At 40.6% G+C, this 24,562-nt stretch overlaps 1 protein-coding gene across 1 annotated transcript in view; it reads left to right on the forward strand.

Annotated features, from left to right (window-relative positions):
• The window catches only part of SPEF2 (sperm flagellar 2), a 176,129-nt gene that overhangs the window by 29,461 nt on the left and 122,106 nt on the right, over positions 1-24,562 (forward strand). The window contains 4 exon segments of the mRNA NM_001044561.1: positions 2,141-2,327; positions 6,686-6,874; positions 12,634-12,821; positions 18,236-18,404. Coding sequence (NP_001038026.1) covers positions 2,141-2,327; positions 6,686-6,874; positions 12,634-12,821; positions 18,236-18,404 — 733 coding nt within the window.

The raw sequence follows: 24,562 nt of genomic DNA on the forward strand, positions 1-24,562 counted from the left end.
ATGTACAAATATTAATTCTGTGGAGGCTTGGCAAGTAAACAGATATAATGAAAACAGAATTATTGTCCTTAAGAAACCCACTTCTTGTAGAATGAATATTTATTCGAGTTAGTATCATGTTGCTTTCTTCAGGCCTTAATTGGCCTAAGACAGCAGATGGGTATCTGTATGAAAGGTTGGATGAACTGACTGATAAACAAAGGAGAAGCAATGTCTTAAGTATTTTGTTGGCAGCATCAATATAGTGTTGAGAAAGCTATTAACCCATGCTCAATCCAAGGCAAACTCTTTTAAACAACACATTTCAGTAAAAACATAGTAAGAATCTTGATGAAGAATCTCAAAAAGTTATGCCGCACAATTTTCCCAAATACTTAATTGTACTAAGTCTTAACAAATAAATAGGGTTCAACCTGCTTTGTTTTTGACCTTACTGAGGCTTTTTTAGTTACACAATTTCTGCTCCATGACTCTTGATAACAGAATACCATGGAAGATTGGGCTCCTGCTGATGAGATAACCAAAATTTCATTGTGTGACTTTAAAAATTATATTACACTTTTATAGTGCTTCATAGGATGTCATGTGAAAGTTAGCAGACATCAGCTGCATGTCAGAACTATGAGGCACAGTATAACCGAAGAGTAAAATGGGATGCTTTTCTTATGAGCTCAGAGTTCAGCTGGAAGCAGCACATCCACCAATAGTGAACTATAATACGATGTGACCTGCACTGTAAATATGTGATTATTAAACAGAACTAATTGTAACTTAAGACTTTTAATTCAACTGTGTATATTACTTGGATCTCTGATTTAATGAAACTGCGTAGCCCTAGATTTAAAAAAAAGCACTTGTGATTATTACTCCATTGAACATGAATTAGCAATGCTTTTATAAGTACTTCCATCTACCTGAGAATTGATGACTACTTAATCCCTGCATTCCATAATAATGTGTCCTTGTCTTTTGAAAAAGATTGTAAGTTATATTTTAAACTGAACATATCAGTAATTATAATGCCATTAAACATAATTATGCATAATATTAAAATTCATTGTTTCTTGGCAAGTAGCATCATGACATATCTTATATATATATATATATATATATATATATAATGACTTTTTTTTCCATTATAGCTGGTTTACAGTGTTCTGTCAATTTTATACCGTACAGCATAGTGACCCAGTTACACATACATGTACACATTCTTTTTTCTCACATTATCAGGCTCCATATCTTACGCCATTGTATTCTGTTTGCTTTTGAAAGAGCATGCAGGTGAGAACTGATTATTTGATCCTTATATACATAAAATGTATCTTTTACTGTGAAAGACAACTTTTGAATGAATCTATAAATTCTGTACTGAGCCACCATGTGTCTAGGTTGAGTGTGTTTGCTTTCTGTTGGTGAGGCCCCCTGCTCTTCCTGATCCTTTTGTTTTGGACACGAGGTAGGACACAAACCCTGAGGTAGATCTCACTTGGGTCTCCAGGGCTTGGGTGAGAGGCTAGATCACACCTGTGCTTGGCATGGTGAGCAAGTCAACTTTCCACTGCTGGGCTTCCAGCAAGAGCTGGGCTGCTGCCCTGAGGAACTGGGAAGTTCCTGGGAGTTCACTGAGCAACTTGTACACACACGGGTGGGGGAAGAGCTGTAGTGGACAGATCCATCCATAGATGTCCTCTCAGGGTCCTGGCATGAGTGTACCTGGCTGAATTTTGTAGTGGATGCCCCTCCCTGACACCTGGGTTATCAGTATTGCCCTAGTCTTGACTCAAAGCAGAGGAGGCAGGAGGTCAAGAGCCAGCAGGAAGAAGAGGGAGAAAAAAGCAGTATCTCTGGGCCTAGGGCAGGGTGAAGGTCATGAGAAGTAAAAGCACAAGTAGGTACTGAGCTTAGAAAGAAGGCTTTGCTGAAGACCTCACACAGTCCAGAAATGGGGTGAGGCGAATGGAATCCATTGTTAAGCAGGGTCTCACACTGAAGTTCCAACATTTGCTCTAATGCTTGTGTCAATAAATGAACAGAGCACACAAGGGAGCCATCTCCTGAGGTCTCCCTCCACAGTCACAGGTAGTGGCCTATGATTGAGTTATTTTTTTTAAATCTAAATAAAAACTATTGTCTTTAGTGCATCCAAGACTTCTTTAGATGCAGCAGGCCAGACAACTACTGATTTGTTAAACACTTATTCGGATGATGAATACATTAAAAAAATCCAAAAGCGCCTCGAAGAAGATGCTTTTGCACGAGAGCAGAGGGAGAAAAGACGGAGGAGACTCTTAATGGACCAGTTAATAGCCCATGAAGCCCAAGAGGTAAGATACTTAGTTGTCGGTTAAATAATAGTGCTGGAAGATTTGTATAAAATGTAGTCTTTTATATGCACATATGTGTATCTTATGTATGGATTATGTGCTACTCTGAAGCAATGTCACATTATCACATCAAAATAGCAAATGCACTCAGAAAAAATCTACATAAAACATTTGCTAAAGCAACTAAAATCTGGCGATAGTTGTACTGGTGGTTCTGTGAACCAAAGGGAAATCCAGGCTTCCTATAAGCATGAAGAAGTGAAACTGTTTATCCTGGGGTCACTCCTTTCTTAGTGAAAAATCAAAGAATGACTGTCTTTACTTTGTGCCCAAAGGCTATTTCTTTCTTCAGATTCACATGTCTCCTTACTCAGTCAGCTTGAGAGTCACTCTTTTAATTAGAGGAATGACAAATTATGAAACTTAGATGATTAAAAGGTAGATTTTAAAATAACTGTCTATTTCAAGTTGCCTTAACTAGCAATGGACTTTTGAACATCCTTCCATTTATATTACAAAACATCCATGTGTGTTGGCTGCTAGGCTTTTTCTTTCTATTTTTCTGCTTATACTCCAGGCCTGATATGTACCCAGAAAATGGGGTGAATGGATTCTTTCCGGCTTTCCTCACTTTCCACCAAGATGCTCGTAGCTTCAATTTTTTAGGCTCTAGCTGGAGATCTGTTCAGGGATCCAGCATCCTAAGGACCATTAAAGGGAGTCAATGCTCTGGCTATTTCCAGCAAGGGAACGCTATCTCTGTGCTGCTTTTTCTCTGTGTCTGGAACACTGCCATCCCTGGAACCAGCCTGGGGCCCTGAGCAAAGGGACCTCTTCTCAAGACGCCTCCTTCCCATTAAATGGAGTGTCCCCACCTCCCTGTGCTGCAGACCCCAAGGGCCCCTGCTCCACAGAGGTGGAATGTGCCACAGGGTTGCTTTTCCGTCCATCTTCCTCTCCTCCAAAGGGAAAATGGGCTTCGTCGGGGCAAGGATTTCCTCTGCTTCCCTCAGTACCTGCTGCTTTTCAGGAGCATAACATCATCTCATGTCACTGCTGGATATTCTTATTCTGGTGCCATTTGTGCCGGATCTATCAGAAATGCCTCGTAATGTCTGCTCTTGCTTCCAGGTTGCCATGGTTTCCTCCTGGAGTTTCTAGACCCTTGTTTTAGTTGGGCTTGTGAAGAGAGACCCAGAGACCTGGGCTCAGGTTGCTATCTTGCCTAATTATCCATAAAGAAATGTATTATGTGGATGAAATGATGAGATATAAAGTCCGAAAGATCACTTTCATATTCTCAGAGGATTGGAGAGGGGTTGGGGGGAAGGCCTGGTAAGAGGCTGATGTGCCGTGGAGGGGTAGTGTCAGTGGAGACAGAATGGAGTAGGCAGGCAGTGCTTTAAAAACATAGGGAGTTCCCATTGTGGCTCAGCGAGTTAAGGACCCAATGTGGTCTCTGTGAGGATGCAGGTTCAATCCCTGGACATAAAAAGAAAAAAAAAAAAAAATAGGAGGCAAAATAGACTACTCTTTCAAGAGTTGTATTAGGAGTGACAAGAGGAATGAACTTAGGATGGCCCTGACATTTTAGGTCACAGAGTCATAGGTTTATAGGGTCATCAATGGAGATAGGGAAATACATACAGGGGAGGACCAGGTCTGAAAGGGGAGTTAATAAGTTTAGTTTAGGGCTTGCTGAGTTTCAAGTATTCCATAGGCATTTCAGTGGAGATTTTCAGACTGCCAAGTCGTTTTTGGCTCCCAACTGGTACTGTGATCCTTTGGCCAGCATCTTGGCTAGTTCTTGGGATTTGCTCCAAGTATCTCTACCTTCCCAGAATCTTTTCTGGATCATGTCCTTGGAACTGGCATTCGGACAACAGGCCCCTCTCCTGTCTTTTAACTAAAAGATGCTTGAAGCTTCCAGGTCATTCCTGCAGTGCCCTGTTCTTCCAGGAGAGCTGCATGGGCATCTTTGGAGAATTAAGCAGCGGTATAGACCAGAGTAAGCTCTTAGCTCCAACTCATGGGCGAGGCAGAGGTCTTGGCAATCACATTGAGCATGTTTGGGATTATGTATCTGTGTCTTTCCCAAATAAGATTAAATATAATTAAAAGAGAACTGTAACTTCTATTATTTTCTGTTTTATTCAGTGCATATATTCATCATTTCTATTTTATTTCATCTATATTATGGGTTAAACAGACATCTGTGGGCTGCCCTGAGCACCTAACCATAACATATTTTTCTTTCTCTGAGAAAATAGATCCTAAATTCTAATAAAACTTTGGGGAAAAGTCTATTTCTAAACATGAAATTGTTGTACAATGGAACAAAAACAAATATTTTTTCCACTAAACTTGTGGGTGCGGGCCTTAATACACTTGATGGCTCTTCATACTGAAACTTCATAAACATAGTACTGACTCGGCCATTCCACCGTAATTTCCTGTTCTTTTCCTATTTAATCACAATGTGTTGTCATCTAAGCACTCGCCAAAACATATCCTACCTGTCCATTTCTTCATAAGGATAAGAACGACCGGCTCTCATCTCAGCAGCCAGATTGCCTTGCTGTATAAACACAGCCAAATGTAGAATATACCCCATACTAAATATAGAACTCAGTTGGAATGGTAAATCAAGGCTGTACTTTTAAAAAATATGGTTGTGACTGTGCCTGTGTATCCCAAAGCACCCCAAAATATGGTAGACCGTTTGGGCTGGGCTCAGCTCTGTGCCTTTTGCTGGTCCCACCTGGCTTCCCGCAGGTGTCTAGGTCAGTTGGTGAGTCGGCTGAAGCCAGATGAGGCGAGAGTTTCATCAACTCTGGCTGAGAAGGCTGGTGTCTCTGCCTCTCTACAGTTTTTCATTGTCCAGCTGAGCAGAAAATGTGGCAGTGGCAAAGGTCACAAGAGAATTAAGAAAGTCAGACCCAAAGTGTTTTGTTTTGGCTACAATCCCATTGGTCAATTCAGGTCAGAGGTCCCCCCCATACCCATATTTAAGGAGTGGAGAAATAGATTCTAGTGCTTTTGTTGGGAATATCTGCAGGGTAGCATTGCAAGGCTGTGGGTGAAGAAAACCGAAGGACTTGTGGCACTTTGACATTCGGCTTCACCTCTGTTACTGGATCTCAGAGGAAACAAATGATTAACATTAAAGCCTCGAGACTGTTATAACTAGATGAGACATATCTTTTGAAGTTGTTTGTGATTTTATTTTTTATCTGATATATGTTACTAACAGAAAAAATTTCATATCTATTTTCAATTGAACTGTTATTTCATCCACATTTTCATCTAATTCCCAGGTTCAGGTTGTGGCCTTTACGACAGAGCACTATTGTTATTGTATCTTGATTCTGAAAATATATTTACAGTGTTTCTCCCATAATCTGAAACAGTATCGCTAATGATGCCACATTTTCTTCCTAAGCAATTGGATTGGGGAGTGTTAAATGGACGACTCTTAACGTTTACAAATTCCTCCAAGTCTTCCTCTTGAGAACTTTAATACCCCCTCCTTCCACATGATGTCTCTGTTTAGACAGAGTGAGAGAGGCTGACGATGTCTTGGAGATCCTCTTCCACCTAAACCACTCATTTCACCTGTCCAGAGATCGGCCCTGCAAAAGCAAATCGCTTGCCCACAGCCACACAGCCAAGTAATGGTGCAACTAGGGCTGCAGTGGCCAGGTTCCCTCATCCCCAGTTTAACGCTTCTTCACTGTTTACTTACTGATTCCCATTCTGTTCTCTTAAAATATCCAGGGAAGCCAAGAGAAGGCATCTCATTTCTCTCTCAGATTATAGTTGCTCTGTTTTCTAAGATAAGCAGGAGGGCACTTTTCTTTAGCCTCTTCTCCAAGCTCCCTATTCTATCACCTGGGTATTGAGATGCCCCCACTGGGAACTGATTAGATCTGCTGGCTTCAGCCAGACAACACCCACATTTGTTTTTCCAGCTAGTGTTTATGTTAAGAGGACATATAGCACAATTCCAAATCCTGAAAACATGCTTATAAATTGAGAATTACCACCCTTTGTTTATAACACCTTGAACAAAATTGCCCAGTTTATATTTGGTCCGATTTTAAAGGAAGTGATAATTCACTTTGAAAAACTGATTTGCAAGACCCTATGCTTCTGGATATCAGAATTACACCACCTTTTTGAAGTTTTCGTTTCTATAGCTTGATTTCTGCTGTGTTCAAATGTAAATCAAGTGGCAGAAATTGATGCTGGTGAATACCATGCCTTTTACACATGATTGATGTAAAGGCTTCTTAGCTGGGTGGGGAATGTGGGTATCTGTTGCCCTAACGAAGACTTGGCTCTGCTGGTGTTTCCAGGAGGCCTATCGGGAGGAGCAGCTGGTCAGCCGGCTGATGCGGCAGTCCCAGCAGGAGCGCAGGATCGCCGTGCAGCTCATGCATGTCCGTCATGAAAAGGAAGTTCTATGGCAAAACAGAATTTTCAGAGAAAAACAGTATGAGGAAAGACGGCTCAAAGATTTCCAGGATGCTCTCGATCGAGAAGCGGTAAACAAGACCTCCCTTAAAAATCTTTCTAAGGTTACTTTTGATCCTTTCTACCAAGTCAGGGTAAGCAAGGCTGCATTTTGTTGCCAAGCATTTAATGCGTTAATTTTTTGTGTGATCTTTCATGGCCTCTACTTTTGAGCAACTGCCCTGACAATGCGCATGTAGCGTCTGCATACTGTACCCTCTCCCTTTTGTCTTGATTCTACACACATTTAATTTTCACCGCTAGTCCTTAGGTCCACATCTCTGGCATTGTGTGTATCTGAAACTTTCCAGTATATTCCTCAAGAAGGACCCATGGAAACAATATTCCCTGAATGCTTGTACATTGAGAAAAGCATGTACCTTTTATATTTGGTTTGCTGTATGGAAAATACTGAGTTCACATGTCCTTTCCTGGAACATCTTAATTACATTATTCTACTTTCCTCAGGTGTAAAGTGTTGCTCTAAGAAAGATTAATGGTAATCTAATTTTTGTTTCCTTGAGTCATTACTCTTTTTTCTAGATGCATAAAAGACTTTTAAGTCCACTAAGTTTCCTGGAATGTTATTGGTGTTCCTTATTCTAGGTGACTCAGAGAATAGTGTTCTAGGTGAATAGTGAGAAGAATTTTAAGCTGCCCCCTTTTAATTAGACACCGTTAGTCTTTAGTAAGCAATTCCTTGCTTTCTGATCAAACAACATTTCCCTGGCCCTATTTGTATTATTCCTTCCTTAGAACTAGAATAAGCCATTTATCTAGAGTACTGTGGTCATTCTATTTCTAGAAGATAAGATTTGGGGCCAGGTATGCCCTCTGGGCCACCATAACATCATTGTGTCTGGGCCTCTTATGGTTCTAAAGATCAAAATAACCAATCTTTTAATTATTTAATACATTAACATTTTCCCTTATCTTTACATATGTCCCTTCACCACAATACATTTGTTTTATCATGGGATGTATAGGGATCTGTCCTTGTCTATTTCCTATTGCGGTTGTTTCAAATTTATTCAATCTATTAGTCCAGGTTTGATTGAAGAAATATAAAACTCATGTGAGTGGCATTTTAGATGGCCTGTCTTTACTGTCATAAAAAATTCATAAAACCAAGCTGAGGAGAAGAGAAAAGCTTACAGCAAATAGCAAGGCAATGCTTTATTTATCAGCTTCATAGTTTCCACTGTGATAGTCCAGAAAATGAAATACAGTTTTTGCTAAAATTATGCAATTTTCAGAAAATGTCATTTGGAAAGTACCGGCATCTCCAGAGTCTGGAAAATGGTGCTTTTACCTTTGCAGAACAGACATAGCCGAAACATGAGGAGTAGGACAGGGAGCCATACCCCATGGATTTGAGCAGCAGGATCTCAAGTGTCCTCAAGAGCTGAATTAGCTGAATAATTGTTTCACCCCTCCTTTTTTACAAGAGTAAACTTGGAGTGGACTGAGTGGCATTTGCCTACAGTAGAAATAAGTGCCTACTTGCTAAATATGTTTGCTTTGCAAATCCGGTTAATTCAGTGCAGAATAGCAGGGCACTGGTCTCTACAGTAGGACTGGTCTCACTGTGATCAGAAACACGACCTGTTCTTGCTTCAGCTGGGCTCGCGCTGACTTCAGAGATTGGGACACTCCATCTGCTAGAGCTTCAGAGGCCAGAGTTGTGAGGCTCCAAAGTCCCTGAAAAAAAATGCATCCCTGCCTCTTCTATGATTACCTTTTCTCAAAGCTGAGGGATCAGCTTCTCCAGCATCCCCCCCACCTCTTCCTTCGAGGAGGCTTGATTTCAATTTGAATGTATCACCTCCTCCAGCAGGAGTGGCTGGTGCCTAAGTAGGCGCCAAATAAATAAATCTTACTACCTACAGCATTGTGATTCTGCTGCTTTATTTTTTTTTAAGAAAGACATTTTTTAAATTGCTGTGAATTTTTCATTGTTATTATTCTTGTAGCTTTGATTATTGTTTGTGCTGGGAGAAGGGGGAACATTCTAGAAGTAATCTTAAATTAATTGAGATTTTTAAGGTTTGTCCATGATCCTCACAAGCTAAGAATAATATTTCATATTATTATTAATATTAACAGTATTGGCTTGCTACTTTCTGCTGAGTTCTGCTGTGGAAAAGACTTTCCTGGTTTCCTCCTCCCCTGGCTGCTCCTTCTCCGCCTTCTTTGTAGACTTATTTTCCTCAAACACCAAAGCATTTAATGTCAGAGTTCCTTAAAGCTTAGTCCTAGGGCTCCTTCTCTTCTCCTCTATGTTATTTCCTCAGAAAACCTTCTTACCTACAACCAGGGGGATGTAATTACTGCAAGAGCTGGGCATCTCAAATGCTTATGTCTCTGCCTCTGAGTGTGGATCCATACGTTCAACTGCCATCTTGATATCGCTGCTCCTAGATCTCAGAGGAAGTACAAATTCAACATGTTAAGCCAGATTTAAAACCCTTATGAATAAACTGGACTTTCTCAAGTTTCTGTATTTCAACAAATGGCATCACCATGTATTCAGCTGGACTCGTCCAAAACCTCAGCGTCCACTTGACGCCAGCTTTACCCTCGTTCCTCCAGATGCAAAACATCACAAAGTTCTATCAGTTTCATGTACTAAATAGCTCTTCAGTTTGTCCGTTTTTCTCCATGTCTAACCACTACCTAGTCTCTGCTACCACTGCCGCTTTGGTCTCCTTCATCCATTTTTAGTGGCAACCACAGGTGCGGTGTGCAAGCACCTAACGTTCTTTGTCTTTTAAATCAACCTGTGCTGATCTCTGACTACCCACCTCTGCCCCCAGCTGCTGGGGGCCCAGTTCATAGACCCAAGTCATCAGGGAGACACTCCAGGCATCAGGCAGCCCAGCTTCCAGCCACACACTCCGTCTGTGGCACAATCCCGCCTTTGTCATCCGTCCCTGTATGCCCCCTTTGCGGCTTTGCTGCTCCCCACGAGCTGCTAGCGAGTGGGCTGCCCATCTCTTCCTCTTTGGTCAAACCTTCCCTTCTGTTTTTAAGTGACCTGGGTCAATTTGCCTTTGAATTTAGCCTTTTAATGTGAAGCAGGAGCCTCCACTAGTTTCTGCTTTTGCATCCTGCAGAAAGTCCCTGAAGCAGGAGGGAACGAGGGCCTCTGTCTAGCTGTTAAAATGATGAAAGGGGAAAGGTAGACATCTATCTATATCCATATCCATATCCATATCTATATCTATCTATATCTATATAACTTATCCAAAATGTCCACCCTACTCTCGTCTCCCCAACCATTCTCCACTCTGCAGCCAGACTCTCAGATTTGATCACTGCCCTCTTACTCAGAAACCCATCCCTGGCTTCCAGATCTCTGCTCATAAACTGTCCCCTCCGTCCCCTTGACTCTGGCCACACTATTCTGCTCTCACATCCCCAAACAAGTCATTTTTCCCGCCTTTGGCTTCTTCCCGCATGCCTTGCCCCAGGTGACACCCATCCTGCAGAGCTCCTGCCCATACCATGCCCACGCCACTCCTCGTCTAGGTCCAGTCCAGCCTCCTATTGTGTCACACCCATGCCCCGTCTCTTCCTAGTGACTCTTGTCGGGGTGTGTAACTATACCTGTATTTGTGTGCTTTTTGACCACCTCTCCCTCCGGGTGTAAGGCCCCTGAGGACCAGGGCTGTGTTTGCTTCTGCCCATCGCTGTTTCCCCAGGGCTTGGGCCAATGTCTGGTACATTGAAAGAAAGAGAGAGGAAGAGGAGGGGAGGGACAGGAAGGAGAAAGAGAGAGAGAGAACTTAGTGTTTTTCCCCATCTGGAGTTTTTGTTTTGTTTTTAGGTTAAACCTGCTGATCTTTGAGAGCAATTGGACAGCTATTCTATATTCATTAAAACAGTTCCCAATTTCAAAATTTCACTGCCACCTACTATTATTAGCAATAATTCGTTGCAGTAAGGAATTGGTGAGCATTCACTTTGAGTCCAGCACGGGGCTGTGATGCTTACATGCATGTTTATAACGGCCACTTGCAGTGGACCGTGTCCTTCCTTTTCTACATCTGACATGTCAGGAAAATGAAACTCAGAAAGCTCAGAGTCACACAGCTTGTCGGTGGTGTAGCCGGAAACACAGCGGCACTCAGACTCCAGAGTCCAGGCTCATCACCGCTGAGATTTACTGCCTCCCACAGACTTCCTTTTTCCTTTTTCTTTCTTTCTTTATTTAGGGCTGCAACTCACTTTGCTGTAATGGGACCGGAAATTGTGGTGGGTTTAGCAGGGGGCACGGAGTGGGTAGAAGTAGCAGCCTGAATGGCTAGAAAGAGAGAAGAAGGTCCTGGTGTGAAGAGCAGGGAGAAGGCTGCTATATTCCTGCAGCTGCAGGTCAAGGCTCACTTCAAGGTGTTGATTTCATCGCATCCTAAATATCCCCACATGCTTTACAGGAACTCTGGTAAACCCAGGCCCCAAACCCATCTTATGTTTTATGTAAATTCTCCTCTAACTGCTTCTACTCTTTAGATTCCTCTTCCCTCTGAACTCTTCACACTTTAAGAAGCAAGCCATAAAGCTCTGTATTTAAACTCTATACTTTGTGCATGAAAACAGGGCCTCCAAAACAATACAATAATTGTATAATCCTGAACCAGCCAAAAGTACAGTATTGACCTTAGAGGTCACTCAGCCTAACTCCCCTTGCAGCGCAAAGAAAACAACAAAATTAAAAAAAAAAAAAAGTAACAAAAGAAATGGACCTTCCACTCAGTTCAGTGGACGCTAGCAGCCCGGCATTGTTCATTTAGTCACTCGTGAATAGTTTCATGATAAGAGGGATTCGCTCTGACAGTTTTTCTGTTAATGCCAAGCCTTCACTATCCTCGCTTCATATTGAGGAAGTGGAGACATAGGGAGGCGCCGATTGGCCAAGGAGGCACCGCAGCAAGTATTTGACTTCTTGACAGGCTGAGGCTTGTATTTGACTACAACTCCTCCAGACCCAAGGTGACCTCCATTTTACCCTGCTGGTAAATTCCAGGAGGCAAGTCTTGTTTCTGGAGCATGTTCACCCAGGATAGAATTTTCAAGGAGCTGGCACAACTGTTTGAAAAGAGACATTTGGCCATGCTGAGTTTGACCTTTGCACTTTGCACGAAGAAAGCATTCCCTAAACAAAATAATAGTGCAAACCAGGCAGATGGTGATGCCAAACAGTTTCAGTATTTCCTTCCTTTCTGCAGAATGGATGTTATCCACTTCTTAAGGCCCTAACAGCAGAAGGTTTTGTTGTCTAAACACATTTAACATTTGCTGGCAAATGTGTGATAGGCTCAAGCCAGAATACTTGGGGACTCTCCAAACAATTTCCTGAGTATAAATCAGTAGTCTCCCACTAAAAGACAAAGGGTGGGGCCAGAGCAGGTGTGTCGAGTTAAGGCTTCTGCAAATGGGCACAAAGGAGCATCTTGGGTCCTGCACAAGCTTACCTGGTTCTCTGTGAGCCTAGAACTTAGGACTTATTTTTAAATACTTAAGATCCAATTTATTGTACATCCGGAGAGTACACTTTTCTCTGTACTATGTTTTGCTGGTGTTTTCAATACTGTCTTTGTCATCATATTCTGTACTTAATGTATTCAGGAGAAAGTACTCTCTCATGATTTATTTTTATTCCTGCTATAAGGAGATTCATCCTTTTTAGAATTTTTTTTTTTTTTTTTTTGCTATTGAAATGATGACATTGTTTTTTACTTGAATCGTTGCACAGTGATGGTGACTTAAAAATATGTCTTTGTCTTCTTAGGCTTTGGCCAAACAAGCCAAGATTGATTATGAAGAACAAGCTCTCAGAGAGAAGGAAATGCATGAGCAGATTGCTGCGGAAAGAGTGCAAGCTCGTTACAAAAAGCATTATTCAATATGTGCAGAAATTTTGGATCAAATACTTGATTTGTCCACTAAAGTGGCAGACTATCGAATGTTGACAAATAAGTAAGTGTTAGTTTTGAATAGTTCATACAATAAAGGCACCACAGAGAATGAGAAAAGGATAAGATTGTAGATAGATGCTAAGTTGATAAGTAAAAGAGGCAACAATATTTTATAAAAGGAAGACCAGGAAGTGGAGTCTAGGATACCTTGATTACTGACATAATTCACCCACTGGCTAGCCTTATTTAAGGTGTGTTTGTATGTCTTTAACATTTAAACTTTGTATCTAAAGCCTCTATAATTTACAGACAATAAATTATGATAATCTATTTCAAACCTTAGGAACCTCCTAGAAGACTGGAATTACTTAAAGATTATTTTACTAATTGTTAAATCTATTTTCATTGCACTTTCCTTCTAAAAGAAGTCAACCTATTTGTAAGGAAACATTCAATAATGCAAAAAATATTATGAACAGGCCAAAATAAGAACAGAGGAAAATCCAAATGAACTAGAAAGCTAGGATTATTTAAACACAGTTATACATGTAGCAGTATATTTGCCAGTTACTACAATGGAGCTGCAAATTTTATTGGAGCTTCCAGGTGGATGGAACAAAAAGGGAAACACTTTGATGATGTCCTGTTCCATTCTAATTCTTTACAGATACAAAAGTCTTCTTGGTCCTCAGTTCATAATAATAGTTTTCTCATGTGGCCTCACATGAGGTATACCTGAGTAGCACAGTAGCTCTAGTAGAGAATGACCGCAGCAATGACTCTAAAGCAAATATGGATGTGGCTTCGGGGACCTATTTCTTGTGATGTCCTTTGCTGAAAGGTGGAGAATGGCATCACAGTGGATCTCAGTGAAAGCAGTTCCACGAGGTCAAGCATAAGGCACCCCACTTCAATTTGTGCACCTCTAATGTTACCCAGACTGAGATCTGATTGAGAACCCACAGTGAAAAGAAGGAAAGTCAGATGATCTTCAGGGTCAGACAGAAGGGAGGAAAAGCATCTAATCACCTTGGACTTGATGGGTGCTTTCTCCATAGCTCTCTCCCCGACTGCCTTATAGAAACTGCTAAACGAAATGACACCATGATGAGGCCATTTTGAAGATAAAGCTCTAAGGGTACATTTGAGAAAAAGAAAATAACACTGCAGAGTGAAAGGAATTAAGGAAAAAAATGTTTAACAGTACTTTTTAGATTAATAGAAATTAGAAAGTTTAGCAATCATAAGAACAAAATAATGAGGAAGGTAAATGACAAAAGGTTAAAAAGGAAAGGTGATAACAGCATATTCTAATGGTAGAAAGTAGACAAAATTGCAAACGGTCAATGTAGTAAATGTAAAAACATGGTATATGATGGTTCACAGGGGAGCAAAGTACAGATTGATTTCCCTAAACAAATAAAGGCTCATAACTCAAAATTAAGATGTAAATGCCAATCCCATTCTGCTCTGGGAAAAGGGAGAGATGCATTCTTCCCTGCTCCTCCCCCAATGAAAAGCCCTGGACATTGTATATGAATCAAACCTAAGAAGACTCTGAAGGTGAACAGAAGAAGTCAGACTGGCTGGTGACCTCAGGACTTGCGGAACGACACAGGAGTGAGCTCCCTGGATGGTCTTTTTGCCTCACTCGTCCCAAATTGGAACTGAATACTCTGACAACAGAATGCCTCTGTTGCCAGAAATCCCAATGGTGCCGACAAAAAAATAGCCCCAGTGAAAACCCACTGTCTATCTTCAGTCAAAGAACAAGTTAAGGAGCACCCTAGCAGGATGGAAAGCTTTTAAACAGTAATCAGGAGTTCCATCATAGCTTAGCATGTTGAGAACCTAACTAGTATCCCTGAGGTTGCGGGTTTGATCCCTGGCCTTGCTCAGTGGGTTAAGGATCCCGTGTTGCCGCAAGCTTCTTAGTAGGTTGCAGATGCCGCTTAGATCCCCTGTTGCCATGGCTGTGGCTGGCAGCTCTAGCTCTGATTCAACCCCTAGCCTGGGAACTTCCATATGCAGTGGATGTGGCGCTAAAAAGACAAATAATAATAATAAAAATAACTGCCCTTCTCCAAATACCACACACACAAAACTATAGCCCCCCTCCCACCCATGCAAGAAAAGACCAAGGAGGGAGCCTACCTTCCACCCTCACAAAGCAGTAATGTGGGACTCCATCACCCCCACCAGTGTGGTGTCCCAGAGGCCAAGTAGAAAGCATGTATTGGCCACTCTCCCCTCCCCCTGGGAGTGGGTGTTACAGGAGCCTAGGGAGGGTCAGGACTTTCACCACTGCCCAGCCGTCACCTCAGTGGAGACCAACACGGAAGCCAGAATTGCCACCTTCTCCAGCAGTAGAGAGGATGCCCTCCCCCTGGTGGCAAGGAAGGCCAAGTGGGAGCCTCCGGACCTGTCAGTAACAGAATGGCTCCTTCTCTCTCCCCTGCCTGAGCAATGACAAAACCCGGCTAAAACAGAAGGTTTACACAAGATCTGGAGTCATACAACAGAATCCAAAAATGTTACTCAGTGAAAAAGGAGTCATACCAAGAACCAGGGAGAGCTCAGGGGAGTTCCCCTCGTGGCACAGTGGTTAACGAATCCGACTAGGAACCATGAGGTTGAGGGTTCGATCCCTGGCCTTGCTCAGTGGGTTAAGGATCCAGCGTTGCTGTGAGCTGTGGTGTAGGTCGAAGATGCGTTTCAGATCTGGCATTGCTATGGCTGTGGTGTAGGCCGGCGGCTACACCTCCAATTAGACCCCTAACCTGGGAACCTCCATATGCTGAGGGAGTGGCCCTAGAAAAGGCAAAAAGACAAAAAAAAAAAAAAAAAAAAGAACCAGGGAGAGCTCAAACTGAATGTAAATACTGAATATGTAAAATTAAAGTTCTAGAGGTGTTGATATCATACATTTTAAGTGGGCTTTTATTTGGAAATTTGAATTGTCTCAAAAGGCAATATGTAGATTCCTATAGAGAGGTTGAAATTGTGTCTCCCCAAAAAGAAAGTATATGTTAAAGTTCTACCCCCTTAACCTCAGAGTATAAGCTTATTTGGAAAGAGTCATTGCCAATTGATTGGTTAAGATGAGGTCCGCTTGTGTAGGGAGGGACCTTAATTAAATATGACTGGTGTCCGTATAAGAAGTGGAGACACATAGGGAGAATGCCATGTGCCTGCAAAGATAGAAGGTCACACAGCTGCCAGTCAGAGAATGACAAAGAGCCTGCCTGCAAAGAAGACTGTGGGAAAAGTTTCATCGAACCGCATTTCTGTGAGCGCCTCTGTTGGGAGAGGTTGTAGAAATAGTCCCAAGAGCTCTGGCTGGGGGCCAGCATGCAAGGAACCAGATGTAACCACCTGTCCTTGAGGCAACCTAGAGTTTCCTTTTCGCCCAAAAAATATTATTTGTATGTGGAATAGGTGTCTTAAAAATCAAGTTACACAGCACAACTTAGCACACTGAGGATTTTTTATTTTGATTATTGGAATATTTCACAGAAGCATACCCTCGTCTGTCTTTTATTACTCTGTAAATCCTGCCTCATGAAAATTAATACAGAAAATATATTGGTTATATGAAGGCATTTTTATTTTAATGAAAAAGCATATAGAATTTTAAAGTTCCAGAGGTATTGATATCATTAACTTGTGTCTTTTATTTGAGACGGAATACAATTACATATGTTAATAAGATCTTTTTAGACTGCACTACTAACAGCCAAATAAACTCATGTTAATCTCCTATGTACTTCCCTAAACAAGATGTTATTTTTTTTCTAAAGCCCAATAATATTTTTGGTATCAGCTTACTTACATGAACTGACCTTTGTTAAGATTGCTTCCTAACAAAATTCTCAATATTCGGATCATAGGATATTAATTCAGTAATTGCAACATCAAGTTTTGGACAATATACAAGCTGTTCACTGTTTACTTCACTGCAGGAGTCAATGCCATTTCAATAATTCTGATTTATAATTTTTCTATGCCTGAGCGTATTAACTTCTAAACTTCCATAGTTTTATAAAATAATTTTTAGCAAATATAAATATTTTATTAAAAGAAAACATAATTATATGTGAAGTTTACATTTAATTGAAATACTACTTCATCATGGAGAAACATACATACTGTGAGATTCATCATTTAAACTATTTTCGTGGTTTTTAACCATGTGTAAGTTCAGTGGCATTAGGTACAGTCACACTATTTTGCAACCACCCCACCATCCCTCTCCAGAACTTTTTCAATCATCTCAATCTGAAATGCTGTATCTATTAAATAACTCCCCCTTCCCTTGCCTTCCAGCCCCTGGTAACCTCTAGTCTGCTTTTTGTCTCTATGAATTTGTCTGTTTTAAGTCCCTCATGTAAGTGGAGTCATACAAAATTTATCCTTTTGTGTCTGGCTTATTTCATTTAGTGTACTGTCTTCAAGGTTTATTAGAATGAAATGAAATGCTGCTTTTTAGGTTGTAATTTCAAGCTGCAGCCCTACTATTTTTAGAGAACTGCATCTGAATCATGTCAAGTGCTTTCCTTCCTTTGCACATTTTGTTCCTCTTGGAACTGTTTTCCCATCTCTGCATCCTGTTACTTCCAAGTCATTCATCTGACTTAAATAGAAAAGTTACTAAAAAATAATTGTAAAGGTGGAGTTCCCATCGCGGCGCAGTGGTTAACGAATCCGACTAGGAACCATGAGGTTTCGGGTTCGGTCCCTGCCCTTGCTCAGTGGGTTAACGATCCGGCGTTGCCGTGAGCTGTGATGTAGGTTGCAGACGCGGCTCGGATCCTGCGTTGCTGTGGCCCTGGCGTAGGTCAGTGGCTACAGCTCCAATTCGACCCCTAGCCTGGGAACCTCCATATGCCGCAGGAGCGGCCCAAGAAATAGCAAAAAGACAAAAAAAAAAAATAATAATAATTGTAAAGGTTATCAGATGTGCAGTGCCAATAAGACCACCATACATTAGATTTTTCTGTCACAAATTATCTGCAAATATATAAATCAACTGTCATCTTCAAGGGACCTTGGAAGGTCTGTTCATTTTGCATAGGTGGAGACTGGTACTGGAGCATTTAAATGATTTCCAAACGTTACCGAGCCATTCAGTATCACAGCTGGAAATCAAAGGACCGAAGTTTTGTGATAGTGCTCATTATTTTTAGGTCTTGGGATTTTTTTTTTTTTTTTTTTTTTTTTTTTTTTTTTTTTTTTTTTTTTTTTGCTTTTAGTGCACAATCCAAGAAAGTTTGAAGAACCAGTGGCTTTTATTCATCTATTCACACCTACTAAGCTTCTGCCATTTTCCTGGCTTTAGGAATGTCATAGTAAGTGGAGCCTCTAACCTTAAACACTAGACCACAGGGAATGAACATAGTAATAGACTGAGATTTAAGATGTATATTTAACTAACCACTGATTCATCTCTACCTTTTTTTTTCCCTTGCTATATAGCCTGATTCCATATAAGTTGATGCACGATTGGAAGGAATTGTTTTTTAATGGAATGCCCATATATGAGCAAGCCTCTCTTAAACATCTATCAGCTAAACCCTCTACAGAACAGCTCATAGAACTGGAGAAAAGGGACTTGCTAGATAACAATGATTATGAAGAATATAAGGTATATATGAAATAATTAGAAGGCAAAGAATAAATGTTTCTTTAGCATTAATTTTGTGATATTATTTTTCATCCATATTAATAAAACTGGGCATTTTATATTTGCATCTTCCCTTGGTTTAATTTGTATTTATAGTGCTAACTTTTAAAGGCCTAACCTATTCATAATCTATTATCTGCTACTTCCAGGAATATTAAAGAGTGGTCTGAAAAAAGCCAAATGTAGTACATTGTCTGGGTAGGTAGATTTCAGAATTTTAAACAGGTTTTAATTTCTCAATTAGCAATTTTCTTTGTGTAAGCTGCTACCTTTGCTTTAGAACCCCTGGTTTAATGTATTTCTCTAGTAATTTATCTAAATAGCATCTTGTTATTGGAGGCAAATGGAAGAGAAGGAAGTTCGAATTTTCTGAGTAGCATAGATGAAAACAAAATTTTATTCAACAATTTTTAAAAAGTATGGGGTGCCAACCATGCTTCTTAGAAGAGCCACTGAGGGAGTTCCCGTTGTGGCTCAGAGGTTAACAAACGTACCTAGTATTCATGAGGACGTGGGTTCATCCCTGGCCTTGCTCAGTGGCTTAAGGATCTGGCGTTGCCTGTGAGCTGTGGTGTAAGTCATGAACACAGCTCAGATCTCGCATTGCTATGGCTGTGGTGTTGGCCAGTGGCTACAACTCCGATTCAAGCCCTAGCCTGGGAACTTCCATACGCCAAGGGTGTGGCCCTAAAAAGACAAAAGACAAAAAAAAAAAAGAAGAAGAAGAAGAAGAATCACTAAAAACTAGGGATAAACAGACCAAGGTCCCATTCCTGGAATATGCTAACTGCTAACTGTGAGACCTTAAGACCAGTATTTTAAGTGCTAAGAGAATTGGTCTCACAATTTATGAAATGGGGATAATAATATGACTGTGTTATTTTACTATTATGAAACTTAAGATAATATGCATTAAACACTTAGTCAAGTGCACTGCATGTTGGATGCAAATAATATGTATTCCTTTCTTTCCTCACCACTCTGCCATCCCTATCCCACTTCATTTCACCTTTAGTAGGAAAGATGTGAAATGAATAGCGATTGGAGAGGAGTCCCAGGTAATTCCTTAGCAATGAAGTAAAGGATGAGGCTTTTTATTATTAGAAATGTTATTGAGAGAGTTCCAGAAGGGTAGCAAGTGCAACCTGAAAAAAAGAAAAGATGATTGGACCCAATCATTTGTTGGTATTTAGCAAATACTCAACAAGTGTTTGTTGAAAGGATGCACAAAGAAAATGAATGGATGACAATGAACTTTGAGGCAAAGGGTAAAATAACACTAATGTGTAAATATTGAAAGAAGATGAGCTTATGATAAAAAGATAAGGAAAGAAAATGAGATTAAATGTACACCATATTTTAATTGGATGAATCTATATTTGTATCACTAAAATAATTATTATTTATTAAGGATTGACCAGAACCTTACAAGATATATGTGCATATTTATTTTGTGTAACTGTAAATATACCAGATCTAGTAGGTCAGCCTAAAGAACCATGCTACATAATAAGAGGCTTTGACAATATCAAACTTTGTGAAGATATTTCTTTCTATTGTGAGTTACAAGTCATTTTCTTTGACAGCTTTTGCTGATTCATGAAATATTTATTTCTAAGTTGTTTCTTAACCATCTCTATCTACTATATTCTTGTCGCTTTCATATATCAGGAGACCTGGTTGTCTGCAGCTTAGCAAAGATTTGTCTTTTTAATTTTTTTCTTGTTTGGGAAATTGTTACCACAGAAACATGCTTGTCTCACCCACATCCTGAAGCAGCCGGTATGTTTCTTTTGCAGGAAATTGTAAACATTTGTTAGGAGTGTGTGAACGTCTGGTAATGCAATTTATTTTGTTTATGGCCTTTGCTGTTTTCCTAGAAATGAATATTACCTTAGGCTTTCTTTTTTTTTTTCCTTTTGTCTTTTTAGGGCAGTACCCACGGCATATGGGGGTTCCCGGGCTAGGGGTCTAATTGGAGCTGTAGCTGCCGGCCTACACCACAGCCACAGCAAGCAATGCCAGATCCAAGCCGCGTCTGCAACCCACACCACAGCTCACAGCATCTCTGGATCCTTAATCCACTGAGCGAGGCCAGGGATTGAATCCACAACCTCACGGTTCCTAGTTGGATTCGTTTCTGCTGTGCCATGACAGAAACTCCTAGGCTTTCTTACAATGTGTTTATATGCTGTGTTCTTTTTGATTCTGTGATGGAAAATATACCATGTACAGGTATTAGGATAGACTGCAAACTATCCTATTATCATTCCCTACTATTAGAGCCTTTGTCTCTTCAGATATTTGTTAAATGCTCCTGCACATAAGTAAAAAATGGATATTTCAACTTGTAAAATATGTTATATGGCTCAAGGAGGCTTTCACAGGAGGCAGACGGTCAACAAATCTGGCTTAACTACACATCTGACTTAATAACTATAGAATAGTTGCCCACATTTGTCATTGCTAACTGCTCAGGATTTTTAATCCTTCAAACACATACTTTAGAAGTTAATCTTTAAAACATTTACATCCTTATCATACCTTATTAATGTTCATAGCCACCATCCTTAATAGAACTGATATTTCCTGGTTTTGAGCTCATATTTTTGAATCCAAGCCGCATCTGTGACCTACACCACAGCTGCAACAATGCCAGATCCTTAACTCACTGCACTGGGCCAGAAATCAAACCGGCAACGCCGCAGAGATAAGCCAGATCATTAACCCACTGCACCACAGCAGGAACTCCTGAGCTCATACTTCTAAAGCTCTGTTAGAGTAAGCTATCATGTTTAAAAATTTTAAATGTTACACCTAGAAATTAGCATAAAAACAAATTTTTGTTCATATGCATGTCATAGAGAGCTGCCAAAAATTTGACTCTTCTTTTTTCACATTGTTTCCCCGTCATTATACTCTCTTTATAGAATGGCTACATGTGAGAGAGCTCTGGTCCAGGAACGATGTGGCCAAAAGTGTCAGTTGTCTCTCCTAAGAAGGAGGCAGGAGCAGCATCATGAAGCAGCCAGACCCTACTGGGATTCCCAGGCAACTGCCGTAGGATAGCAAGTTATTTAGTAGAGAGTAGGGAGGAACCCCCAAATTCTATGGACCATGGGCATCCGGCTAAGCCAGGAGCCCAGCTGCTACAACTCAACTGACAGCACAGCCCCCACATAGCAGCCAGTGGTTCTTGCTTACGCTGTGAACTCCTCCTGGTAAACCCCAGACTCCCCCAAATGCAAGTACTTTTCATGGTTCTTACTGGCAAATGACTTACAGTTCCATAACATTTCATATTTACATAAGCTGCTTATTAGCAGTTATCTACTGAATAAGTTTGAGTTACTAAAATTGGGTATTCATAAACTAAAATTAGCTCATGGCCATGGTTTCCTGCAGAAGCAGATTTTTCTAAGAAGTCTCTGTTACAAAGCACTTGGCAGTTTGCAGGGCTCTCCTGTGCATGCCCACAAGCACGGCATAGCTGTAATTCCTACAGTTTGGAGGAAGGATGTTTTGTGTCTAGCACATCATCCGTGTTGTCTAAGACTAGTCATAGTTTTTAATTGCTGCTATTTTTGTTTTTAATGAAAACAGCTAGGTTAATAGTCACTTGAGTTTGTTGTGGTTGTTGGGTTAACCCTACAGAGTGTGCTGTAATGCGTGTTTTTATTAATAGCACTTTTGGCTTATGATTCTGCATTAACCTGTATACGTTGTAATTGTAATTGTATATGTTATGGTTTAACATTCATACTCTTGTCACTAAAGCAGATGTATACATACCCATCCCCAGAGTTATTTATATTATGACATTTACTATTACTGGATCTTTTTCCACTGGGAAATAGGTATATGTGGGACTAAATGGGCCACAGGGTCGTATGTCTTCGTATGTAAGTCTCATCTGACTTGTTTGACCCAAAGGCTCCAGACACTGTTTTGTTCTTACTCTCCAATTCCAGCCTTTGGTGTTGATCCAGTGCCTTTTTAGATTTGACATCTGACATCTCCAGCTTAGCTCTTGCCTTACTCCCTGGCTTCCCAGTAAATAATCCAAATCTTCATGATTTAGTATTTAATCAGTTCCCTATGGGCAGATCACTTTGGAGCCTGTACCGCTCAAGTAATGCCACTGGGTAACTGACTCAAGCATAGTGATAGATTTTAGTAGACGAGTCTTAAAGTCTTGTGAATAGATCATTCCTCTTTTTTATTGTTGTTGTCGTTGTATGTGTATACTTAAAGATATCCAGTATATTATTAACTCAGGCTGCCTTAAGAAAATAGTGTAGATTGGGTGGCTTAAACAATAGGAATTTATTTCTCACAGTTCTAGGGAATCCAAGATCAAGATCCGGCTGATGCAGTTCCCTGGTAAGGACTCTCTCCCTGAATTATAGACAGCCACCTTCTTGTCATGTCCTCACGTGAAGAAGAGAGAGGGAGAATGTTGGTCCCTCTTCTTCTTAAAAGGACACTAATCCCATCATGGGCCTTCACGCTTATAACTCATCCAAACCTAACTATCTCCCTAGAACCTCACCTCCAAATAGCATCATAATGGGGGTTGTGTTGGGGTCACACCATGTGAATTTTGAAGAGACATATTTCTTTTTTTTTTTTTTTATTTTCCCACTGTACAGCAAGGGGATCAAGTTATCCTTACATGTATACATTAAAATTACATTTTTTTCTTCCCACCCTTTGTTCTGTTGCAACATGAGTATCTAGACATAGTTCTCAATGCTATTCAGCAGGATCTCCTTGTAAATCTATTCGAAGTTGTGTCTGATAAGCCCAAGCTCCCGATCCCTCCCACTCCCTCCCCCTCCCATCAGGCAACCACAAGTCTCTTCTCCAAGTCCATGATTTTCTTTTCTGAGGAGATATTCATTTGTGCTGGATATTAGATTCCAGTTATAAGTGATATCATATGGTATTTGTCTTTGTCTTTGTCTTTCTGGCTCATTTCACTCAGGATGAGATTCTCTAATTCCATTCATGTTGCTGCAAATGGCATTATGTCATTCTTTTTTATGGCTGAGTAGTATTCCATTGTGTATATATACCACATCTTCTGAATCCAATCATCTGTCCGATGGACATTTGGGTTGTTTCCATGTCCTGGCTATTGTGAATAGTGCTGCAATGAACATGCAGGTGCATGTGTCTCTTTTAAGTAGAGTTTTGTCCGGATAGATGCCCAAGAGTGGGATTGCAGGGTCATATGGAAGTTCTATGTATAGATTTCTAAGATATCTCCAAACTGTTCTCCATAGTGGCTGTACCAGTTTACATTCCCACCAGCAGTGCAGGAGGGTTCCCTTTTGGAGAGACATATTTCAATGTCTCCAAGTACAAACTCTAATTACAGAACCCTTAATTTCAAATGAAATTGCTTGTTTCATGGCCTCTTTTGTGTGCCCTGCTGAGAATGTCTTAATGACTCACCTTTTGACTATAAGGATATGATGATTATATCTTTTATTTTCAGATATGCAGGGATATATGTGACTTTTAAGTAGGTAGGCTACACAGTTTACTTACATGATAGTGGTTGAGTTTTTCAACCAGGCGATTCCGCTTTAGCAATTCTGCCTGCCCATGTACCTGATGCCCCACATTATCATGTGGGGTAAAGGCATGGATGGAGACATCAGAGGCAGCTGCTACAGTAACACATGTCCCAAGACAGGTCACAAGGGCCATGATCAGCCTCCAAAACAGGAGCTAAGAAAGAAGTTTGGTACTGAAAGGAATGTTTCCGGGTTTGTCTAAGTTCAGGTTTATGCATTTCATAACTATAATTTTCCTCTCCTTTTGCTTAGAGTTTTACCTACAACTCTTTAAATTCCTGCTGTAATGGTAAGGCACTCTGGCTGGCTTTCTGAGACCAGGCTTTATTGTCTGACTGTGTCTTGGTGGGATGACAGTTATTCCCTAGAATAAGAATGATAATCAAGCATAATGATACTAACTTACAAAGCAAAATATTATGTATTTGTTTTCAAATGGAGCTACAGTTGCCCTAGGTCTGTCTGTGGTTCCCAAGAAACAAAACTTTCTAACAGTTGTGGGCCATAGACTTCAGAGTGCTGGAACAGGCTTGG

Source organism: Sus scrofa, chromosome 16 (assembly GCF_000003025.6).
Source record: "Sus scrofa isolate TJ Tabasco breed Duroc chromosome 16, Sscrofa11.1, whole genome shotgun sequence".
In the NCBI taxonomy this organism is placed as follows: Eukaryota; Metazoa; Chordata; class Mammalia; order Artiodactyla; family Suidae; genus Sus; species Sus scrofa.